The following is an 11,001-nucleotide window of genomic DNA, read 5'->3' on the forward strand; positions in this document are numbered from 1 at the left end:
CTGCGTTTTGGCAGGAATTATCAGAACCTGCTGTGATCCTATTGACGCTCAGTCGGGGGGGGGGGGCCTCTGGCTCGTCTGACGGGGACACCGACGATAATCACATTATCTGAGGGAAACACTCAGCGCCTCCCTGCTGAGAGCGAGAACCAACAGCATAGACAAGAAGACTGTCAGATCTCTGAGACAGCTGATATAAAAACACACTGTTTGTTCTGTCGGATTGACTCGTTGAGAGATGAGGGGTTTTTACAAATGTGTTTCTACTTTAACAGCTAATCCTCTTTATTTAAACTTGTATTGTTATGTTAGCTGCTAGCTGGAAACGTCATTAATTCAATAGAAACCAAACTTTCCCTTACTTACCAGAAACCAAACTTTCCCTTACTTACCAGCAGGTGTACATCCCTTACAAATAATATAACAAGACATTTCCTGCATCTAATTCAGACATTTTTCAATTCATCCATCCATCCATCCATCCATCTCCTTCCGCTTATCCGGGGCCGGGTCGCGGGGGCAGCAAGCTAAGGAGGGTCCTCCAGACGTCCTTCTCCCCAGCAACACTTTCCAGCTCCTCCTGGGGAACCCCGAGGCGTTCCCAGGCCAGACGAGATATATAATCTTCACACTCGGCTGTGAACCGCCCCAGTGCGTGCTGAAGGTCACGTTCTGAAGAAGCCAACAGAACCACATCATCTGCAAAAAGCAGGGATGCGATTCTGAGGTCCCCAAACCGGAAACTCTCCTCCCCCGGCTGCGCCTTGAAATCCTGTCCATGAAAATCACAAACAGGATTGGTGACAATGGGCAGCCCTGGCGGAGGCCAACACGCACTGGGAACAAGCTCGACTTTGTGCCGAGTATCCGGACACAGCTCTCACTTTGGTCATACAAGGACCGAATGGCTCGTAGTAACGAACCAGGTACCCCATATTCCCGCAGTACCCCCCACAGGACTCCCCGAGGGACACGGTCGAAGGCCTTCTCCAAGTCCACAAAACACATGTAGACTGGATGAGCAAACTCCCATGCACCCTCCAACAGACCTGCAAGGGTAAAGAGCTGGTCCACTGTTCCACGGCCAGGACGGAATCCGCATTGCTCCTCCTGAATCTGAGGTTCGACAATCGGACGGAGCCTCCTTTCCAGCACCCTGGAGTAAACTTTTTCAATTCAGCTTGCTTTTAATATAATTGACCAGCCTCCTATTCCACTTAAAGATAAAGCTTCAGAAGTAATAAGCAACAAATTCTTGTTTGGGGTCAAGTTATTAACATCCATCCTGAATTGATTCTATTGATTTAAAAAAAAAAGAAATACAAATTGTATTATGCAGCAAAGGTTTCTGGTGTCAAGGTTAAAAAACTGCAGGTTTGAGGAGAAAAAAAAGCCTGAAAAGCGAATGTTTTTCTGTGTGTTAAAGTTATGAAAGACTGCATCTGAGTAGTAATATCAGATATACAATTCAAACTGTACAACTTATTTGAAGCAGCGGTTTTTTTCCTTATGATTTGTTGACCTCCTGACCTCTCCTTTCTACTTTTGCACAAAGCGTGCTGTCATGAAATTTGAAGTTTGTCCTGACCCTGCTTCATTAAAATGAGAGGTTTTCTCACTCAGAAACACTACCACTTTCCAACACAGGGGTCGCCAAAATTAACAGAAAATGAAAGTTCCTTGTTGTAGCTTTAAATTGAAATTTTGATGCAGGACTTTTACTTTCTACACTGTGGTATTTTACTAATGTCGCAGTTCTTCTTTCACGTCTCATGATGCTGATTAAAAAGTGTCTCCTGAACAGCAGAGAACTCCTTTTTATCTATGAATTAAACCTGAAACATGTTAAACTTGTTACTGATGAGTTAAATCTCTAATATAGTTTTTACAATAAATTATTGTGCACCGTTACCAGAGTAGTGAAGCCAGTATATTACTGTGATTTTGCAGAATCCTCCTGTAGAATTACTGTATTTACCTGTAACTACAGGTAAACTGTACACTGTGAAATATTTGACCGTACATTTACAGTAAATTACTGTTTACTAGTTGCATCTCAGTAATCAGTACTGTGCTGTAAATTTACACTTAAAATTCATTGTTAAATACCAAAAATTTGACTATTTTCCCCGTTTATTTTCTGTTTACCCTTTAATAACACCTAAAACATGTAAAAATAGGTTAAATTCAAATGGAAGAGTGGAACTAATAATAATAATAATAAAAGATAATAATACGTTTTGCATTCTGACTCAGAGCTGTTGGTCCTGTTGTCGTCTCTGAGAAGAAGAGTGATGGACGGAGAGAGGAAGATGGAGTGATGGAGGTCTGACTCACTCTCTCCCGTCAGACAGCAGGAAGAACAGAACGACAGGAGGAGGAAGAGGAGGAGGAGGAGGAAAACAACAGTTGGAGTGAGGGAGCTCTGCAGGAAGGATTAAATGTGTCGTCTGCTGTCAGCGAGTCAACGGGAGAAAACAGAGGAAGGTCCACTCTGATGCTCTGCATGTTTCATCTCTTTAACCACCAATCATTACGTCACATTTAAATAGATTTACCTTCCAGCAGATATCAAACACTTTTTCACTTGTTTTACTTTTATATTAAACATATTAAACTGTAATATAGAGGACAGATACTTACATACATACAGTACCGGTCAAAAGTTTGGACACACCTTCTCATTCAATGGTTTTTCTTTATTTTTATTTTTTTCTACATTGTAGATTAATATTGAAGACATCCAAACTATGAAGGAACACATATGGAATTATGTGGTAAACAAACAAATGCTCAACAAACCAGAATATGTTTTATATTTTAGATTCTTCAAAGTAGTTGAATGAGAAGGTGTGTCCAAACTTTTGACTGGTACTGTATAAATGTAAGTATCTGTCCTCTATATTACAGTTTAATATGTTCAATATAAAAGTAAAACAAGTGAACATGTAGATATTTCTACACTGTGATATTGCCACTTTTAAAGTACTTGTAAAAGTACTTCTTCCCCCATTGTTGATGTCTATCTATAAGTACCTGTCCTCTGTAATACAGTTTAGTCTGTTTGTTGAACATTGAATGTAAAATGTTGTGAATATAAAAAGTAAAACAAGTCATCAGTCCCCTCTTTTTATAAATAAACATATACAGTACCAGTCAAAAGTTTGGACACACCTTCTCATTCAATGTTTTTTCTTTATTTATTTATTTTTCTACAATGTAGATTAATATTGAAGACATCCAAACTATTGTGAATATAAAAAGTAAAACAAGTCATCAGTCCCCTCTTTTTATAAATAAACATATACTATATATATAAGTATCTGTCCTCTATATTACAGTTTAATATGTTCAATATAAAAGTAAAACAAGTGAACATTTTGTAGATATTTCTACACTGTGATATTGCCACTTTAAAAAGTACTTGTAAAAGTACTTCTTCCCCACGGTTGATGTACACAGTTAGTAATACAGTTTAGTCAGTTTTTTCCTGAACATTGAATGAAAAAGTGTTTTGAATATAAAATAGTAAAACAATATCAAAAGTAAAACAGTTCAGTTCCATTTTTTTATACATAAACATATACTATATATATAAGTATCTGTCCTCTATATTACAGTTTAATATGTTCAATATAAAAGTAAAACAACTCATCAGTTCTTTTTAAAATAAATAAATAAACATGACTCCTGTCCACCAGGGGGCGCTGTGACTTCCTTGTCACAACCCGGAAGTAAAACATAAACAGGAACACGTGGGTTTGAGGCTGAGATGGAGGAGACAGACTGTAATGATGTGTTGGATGACTGGTTCATCGAATCCCTGAAAACGTGAGAAATGTTTTAGTTTTCAGGTTTAAAGTGTGAGTTAGCTGCAAACAGAACACTTAAAAATCATAAAAGTTTTATTTATCCTCCTTCCCCTCATGTGTACATCACTTATATATACTATCATTATACATTTACTGGTTCTAATTCAGCCATTCTTTAATTCGGCTTGCTTTAATTAAACTTAGCAAGCCCCTGTGTTTTATTATGAACTCATTAGTGGTAAACAGCATGATCTGTTCCTCATTAAAGCAGCTTTAACAGTGATTATCTGCATGATCTGTGAGGGGAAACTGGATTTAGTTAAATATTTTGATGCCGAATTGAAGAGTGGATTCTATACATTAAGAGGAATAAGTTTTATTTCATAGCCAAGGTATTTATGTTTGTCCCTGGGATAGGAAAATGATAAATATGTCATTTTCTGGAAGGAGTCTGGTGTCAAGGTGAAAACACTGCAGGAAAAAAGTTACAATTTAAAATAATGTTAACATAAACTTCCCTTAAGAGTAACATTACTGCCTCATACAGTACCTGTCAAATGTGTGGACACCTTCTCATTCAATGGTTTTTCTTTATTTATTTATATATATATGTGTGTGTCTATTTCTCTCTCTCTCTATATATATATATTATATATATGTGTATTATATATATATATACCAGTCAAAAGTCTGGACACCTTCTCATTCAATGGTTTTTCTTTTTCTTTATATATATATAAACAAGGAACACATATGGAATTATGTGGTAAACAAACAAATGCTCAACAGTACCTGTCAAAAGTATGGACACACCTTCTCATTCAATGGTTTTTCTTTTTCTTTATTTTTATTTTTTCTACATTGTAGAATAATATTGAAGACATCCAAACTATGAAGGAACACATATGGAATTATGTGGTAAACAAACAAATGCTCAACAAAGCAGAATATGTTTTATATTTTAGATTCTTCAAAGTAGTTGAATGAGAAGGTGTGAACAAACGTTTGACTGGTACTGTATATATGGAAATATTATTGGCATGTAATGACATGATATAGAAGATATCCTCAACACCTGTCTGTTCTTCAGGTACACAGATCTCCATGTGTATCAGCTGGAACATCCCACACAGGTCTTGGAGTGGACGTCAGGGAGGAGTGAGTTCATATATTTCATTTTAAGAATAGTCTTTATAATCTGAAAATGTTATATTTCAAATTGGTCTGAATGCAAATTTAAACTCAAATGAAACCTTTTATCTTCATGTTTACAGCCGTGTGTGTCGCAGGATACAACCCGACTAAAAATGAAATCCTGGAGCTGAACTTGCCTCTGAAACTGTTTGCTGATGAAAACAAGGTGAGAGATTATTCCTACTCTTTAGGTTTATATTTAATATAACATACACACATCACTTTATGCCTCTGCTGTGTGTGTGTTGTGTTCAGGGTCTCTGTGCAGAAAGGGACTTCAAAGTTGTCCACGGTGGGTTCACAGACGGTCCTGTCCGCTGCCTCAGACACGTCCCAGGAACAAGGTGAGCTTGTAGCAACGATTCACCTGGAATGAACTTTAGTGTCTCTCAACTCTCCATTTACGTCCATTAAAAGTCAAGTTAGAAGCTCGTACTGCAGGAACATTTTAGTTTCAAAGCTTCATTGCTAACTTTTCTTTAGTGAGGTAAAAATAAATTCACTAAACGCAGATACAGAAATATAAATTCTGATATAATTTTGTTAAAAATCAGCAACATTTTTAAGAAGTAAGATTGTCCGTTTCAACTCACTTGTGTGTTAGTTCTAGTTGACCTTTATTGTTGTACTTTGTTGTTGTTGTACTTTTATTTAACATTTTTTTTATAGAACATGGAATAATATCCTTTTTTTTATTAGATTTTTTCTTAATTTATTTCCTAACAATAACTTTTACATACAAAATATATTTATTACAAAAGATTTCAAAATATGTGTAAGAGGAAATAGAGTAAAATATTAGAAATGACAACATATACATGTATGTACACATATATACGAGCACATAGAGTATTTTTGCATAAATATTTTCATGCATAGAAGTGAGTAAAAATATGAATAAAAGAAAATTGGAAAGTTGGTAGCATTTTATGAAATATATGCCTTATTTTTTACAAAGCACTAAGTACTTTTTATTTTTACACCAGTTTCTATTAAATATATGAAATGAATACTACTTTATGTACCAATCATCTTTAATGCACAGAATGCAACAAAAACAAGTTCATAAACTTTACACATACAATAGTGGAGAAAATCAATGTTTCTATTATGTAAAAATCACAAAAACTCATAAAAGATTAAAAACAGACTAGTTGTCTTACTGACTTTTCATATTTATTCAGCTTTTTTTTTTTTTACAATTTACTTATTTATTATACCTTCACTGTTTGATTACTATTGAATTTGTTTATTTTAATGTTTTGTCTACTTTGCTGCTGTAGTCCTGAACATGTCTACGCTGTGGCACTAATAAATCTTATCTTATCTTAAATGCAGCGATAATTAAACTGATTTTAAGGCGACATTTGAACAAATCAGTCATGTGATTCATCAAGAAGATGGAAGAGGATGTTGTTGGTGTAATGTGCAGCATGGAGGCTCAGTGTTTATTAGCAGGTGGATGTTCTGAATGTGAGTCTGTGGAGTTCAAAGTGTTTTTGTGGATCTCTTGTGATTCAGGTCTTAATAACTCCAGCAGAGAGAAGATTTACGTCCTTTGTTGTTTTCGTTCCTGCAGGTGTGTCGTTACCAACGACGGGCTGAGCTCAGACCTGCAGGTGTGGAGCGTCGGAGGAGACGACAGCGGTGAGTTTATTAATCTGAAGAAAAGACGTTTATTTTTGTTTATGTTTTCAGAATACAAAATGTTTTTTAATCTTTTTGCATCTTTCTGTCCCACAAATAATTACATCATTCGGAATATATTTTGGAAACAAGCTCGAACATTATCACTTGTTCAATCAAGTTCCCTTTCTTTCTTTCAACCTTTCTGTTATAAGTAAATTAAGTAAAATCTAAAATATGTTGTGTTTTCCCACAATGTGATTGGTTGTCTTTCTGCGTCTTATCTTTTAATGACAGACGTGATCAGATTAACGGGGCGCGTCGAGGGGAGGAAGAGGGAGAAGAGGAGGATTAGTGTTTCAGAAGGAAGCTGCAGGATCGCAGCTCGACTCTCGTCACAAGTTCTTCATGGAGCTCAGAGCAGCGACGTCCAGCTGACTGAACTGACCTCAGGACAGATTCTATACTCGCTAGGTAACACGGAGATCCGTCACATACAGCTCCGTTAACTCTCATCTATCTTCATGCTTTGATATTTCTTTAGAAAGTGAACAGAGCAGCACAGAGATATGAAATTTAAGCCTTTTTTTAGACCCTTTTCATACATTTTCACACTTTAACGTACATTAGCTCTGCATTTACGGTAAGACAGTTTTACTAAACTGTCATAGTTTGTGAAAACTTCTTAGTGAAATGTATCAATGCAACATAATTCAGATAGATCGTGGATCAACAAAGCACAAGAGAATAAATGGTTGAATAAGACAATGCTTATAAAAGGTTTATTAGAAAGAGTAATATCAGAAATACAGAAGAGCAAGAAACATAATCTTGTTCCCGAAAACACACAAAGTTAGACTCTTTGTTATTAGGATACAATCTTTATTGATCCTTTATGTCATTCCAGTATTCAAGGATCATTTATTGTCATTATGCAGCACAGGGTTGCACAACAAAATGCAGTTGTAGCCTCTTTGCTAGAACAAAATTCAGGATACTATTTAGTTAAATTTCACGAAAATGATTCGCAGTATGGCTTTTCATTAAAATTTTCATGAAAAAAAGTAATATTGTCATGAACATTTTATCAGAAAAAGTCATAGTATAGCATGTAATATAATGTTCAAGAAAAAAGTCATAGTATATGTCATGAAAAAGTTATCAAAAGTCATAGTATAGTACGCCATAAAAATGTAACTTAAAATGTATCTATGTCTATGTATCTAGAAATCCTAGAATAAATCAAAATATATATGTCGTAAAATTTTTATACATTATAAAGTATGTCATAAAAATACCCCTAATAAAGCATGTCAGGCAAATTTCATAAAAAACATCATAAAAAATAAGTTGTGAAAATTTCCTGCTAAAAGTCATTATTATATTATTTCAAACAATTTCAGTAAATAAATCACAGCATGTCATATTTATTTGATGAAAAAAGTCATAGAAATATGAGTAGTTGTCTCCAGACTACCTGTGGCAGAGGGGCGGAGGGTGGAACGGGTTGAGGGGTCGTGTGCCGTGATCATCAGCTCTAAAAGTTTATTCCAAAGAACAAAAAACAAACTTCTCACAGAAAAGAAACAGAAAAAGGATAAAAGCTGTATTAAAATACTTTATTTAAAAGTGCTGATGGTCACATACATGAACATGTTTAACTGATGCTCAGTGACGCAGAACTGATGAAAATACAAAACAGATATTTATATTTAATTAATAAATACACAGGTTAACATTAGTCTCATTATTTTATTGCATTTTAAAAACCTGGTCATAGTATAAAATAACACATGTCTTAAGAGTTCTTTTGTGTCCTTTCGTCCCAACAGAGACGGACTCAGATGATCCTCTGAGTTCTTTACATTTTGTGTCAGACGCCGTTTTCCTCGCCGGCTGCTCGAACGGGAACGTTTACGTCGCCGACACTCGGACGTCTGCTGCTCCTCAGCTCTACCCGCCGCCGGCGTCCTCAGGTGAATCCGTCCTCTGGTGGACGGACGCCTCCACCTGCAGCGTCGTCAGACTCTCCTCGTCTGGACTGGCGGTGATTTCAGACCTGAGGAACCCCGGAGGAGCCGTGAGTCGTACTCAGCTGGACGTCCAATCAGGTCGCTGCAACCCGGAGGTCAGCGTGTCGTGGGCTCCGGCGCTGGACGACTGTATCGCAGTGTCAGGTGAGTCTACAGGAGCACCGTAATCCAGCTGATAATTTAAAAAGATTTATACCACTCATGGAATTGCAGCTAGTTAGCTTAGCATAAAGACTGGAAGTAAGGGGAAAGTGTTAGCTTCGTTCTGTCCAAAGGTAAAAAAAAATATCAAGTTAACTGCACTTCTGAAGTTTTAATCTGAAAAAAAATAGAAGTCAATTTAATTATTTTCTGGACTAAAATGAGACATAAGTGTTGTTGATCTTCTCCTATAACTCTCGGCGATAAAGTAGATCAAGGTTGCACAAAGAATAAATAAGTATATATATATATATAAAAAAAATATATGTAAAAAATAAAATATAAAAATAATATATACATATATGTAAAAAAATAAAATATATATAAAAATATATATATACATGTAAAAAATATATATAAAAAAATATATATGTAAAAATAAATATAAAATTATATATATAAGTTAAAAAAATATATATAAAAATATATATGTAAAGTAAAGAAATATATATATAAAAAAGAATATATATAAAAAAGAATATATATATATATATATATATATATATATATTACTATCTGTCAATTTAGTTAGACAATTCCACATTGAGATATTTTTAAATCTTTGAGAACTTACCTGTGTCCCACTAAAGTTCCCTCTAAACTGTTAAACTTATAAGACGTAATATATAAGTTTCATTAAATGTTTTTAAATTCCTCACCTCTCTCTGCAGGTTTCAGTGGATCAGTTCAGATCTACAACACATCGCTCTGGACGACGGCGCCGCAGCAGGAGGTTCATCCGCTGTTTGAGCATCGCGGTCACGCCGTTTCCTCGCAGTCCGGCGACGACGTCTTCATCACCGCCCACGTCTGGCATCCCGATCGACCGCGGACGCTGCTGTCTGCGGCCTCGGACGGATCCGTCCACGTCTGGGACTGGGTCGACCAATCAGCTCAGGAGAAGGATGAAAAGAGCTGATGTCACCACTGAGGGACAGCTCGATGGATTTACCTTTTACTGAAAACATGAAAACAAAAGGAGAACTGATCTCCTGATTAAGCAGATAAAAACAAGAATTATGGTGTGGTGTTGTATTCAATACCTTCCTGTATATTTAGGCTCCAAACTGACCCTTAAAGGACCATTTCTTCTGTAAAAACCTGTATTTAAACTGTTTACTGTGTTTCTGCAACAAGAAGAAGCAGTTGAGGTTTTGCTATTTTGAAATCTCTAAAAAGCTGAAAATAAGTAGCTTTCCCCTCTATTGCATCGGAGAGAAACATCTTCATGAACAGATAACAACAGAGGGAAATAAAATATGGGGTGACCCATTTAAAATGTAAATACTGAAAACATCTGTGTCCCAACATGAAAACATCTGTGATTCAGTGATGCAGCGATATCCGACTCTGAGAACAATGAGTGAAGTGAGTCACATGTAAAAGTTAGTTTCAGGTCAGAAGATGTTGAAATGTTTTTTAGGATCTTTTGTTTGTAAAAAAAATTTTTTAAATAAAACATTCCAAGGTTTTTAGTTTGTTTGTTTGATTGTTTTGTACCTGGAGAACAAAAGAAGAACGGCTCAACCAGACTGGCAGGAAGAGACAAAGATTCCTCCGAGCAAGAAAAGTAATAAAAAAAAGTAATAAAAAGTCATAGCATAGTATGTCGAAAAGAGTAAAGTACCAATATATCTTTTTTTTAATGAAATCTGAAGTAAAGAGGTTTACATTTCGTACTACTTTGTCATTTTCAAGTTGCCTTCAGAGATGAATTATGATGTTTAGCTTCCTAACACTAGCTCTAAGCAGATTATAATACATCATTAAGACTACTAATGACAAGATTTGTTTTAATCAATAAAAATACAATCTTTTCTAACCCAAACTTCTACAACTGACTGATTCTACTCCAGAAACTTTCTCTTCGTACTGCTGCCACCAGAGGAAGCACTCTCCTGAGACCAGCTAGACTTTTTTCCCCGTCTTCTCCCTTCTGAGAATAACGCCGGTGCTCAGCCTCCAGTGTGAAGTATGAAGAATGACAATTAACGCTGATCTGTGAGATGTTTGAGGGCAACAGACTGCAGATACAGAGACGATGGATGATTTTCTCTTGAGAGCTTCAGTGTTAAGAATTGATCGATTTTTTGTCCTCTGCTGGTTCCAGCTCCTCAAATGTGATGATTTTCAAG

At 35.8% G+C, this 11,001-nt stretch overlaps 1 protein-coding gene across 1 annotated transcript; it reads left to right on the top strand.

Moving 5' to 3' along the window:
* The first annotated feature begins 3,722 nt into the window (after positions 1-3,722).
* wdr73 (WD repeat domain 73) lies at positions 3,723-10,329 on the top strand. The gene is made up of 8 exons (XM_054620924.1): positions 3,723-3,831; positions 4,903-4,970; positions 5,087-5,172; positions 5,262-5,350; positions 6,586-6,653; positions 6,930-7,106; positions 8,465-8,809; positions 9,538-10,329. The coding sequence occupies exons 1-8, from the start codon at positions 3,773-3,775 to the stop codon at positions 9,783-9,785; spliced, it is 1,140 nt and encodes a 379-aa protein (XP_054476899.1). The 5' UTR covers positions 3,723-3,772; the 3' UTR covers positions 9,786-10,329.
* The last annotated feature ends 672 nt before the right edge of the window (positions 10,330-11,001 follow it).

This window comes from Anoplopoma fimbria, chromosome 20 (assembly GCF_027596085.1).
Source record: "Anoplopoma fimbria isolate UVic2021 breed Golden Eagle Sablefish chromosome 20, Afim_UVic_2022, whole genome shotgun sequence".
Classification (NCBI taxonomy): Eukaryota; Metazoa; Chordata; class Actinopteri; order Perciformes; family Anoplopomatidae; genus Anoplopoma; species Anoplopoma fimbria.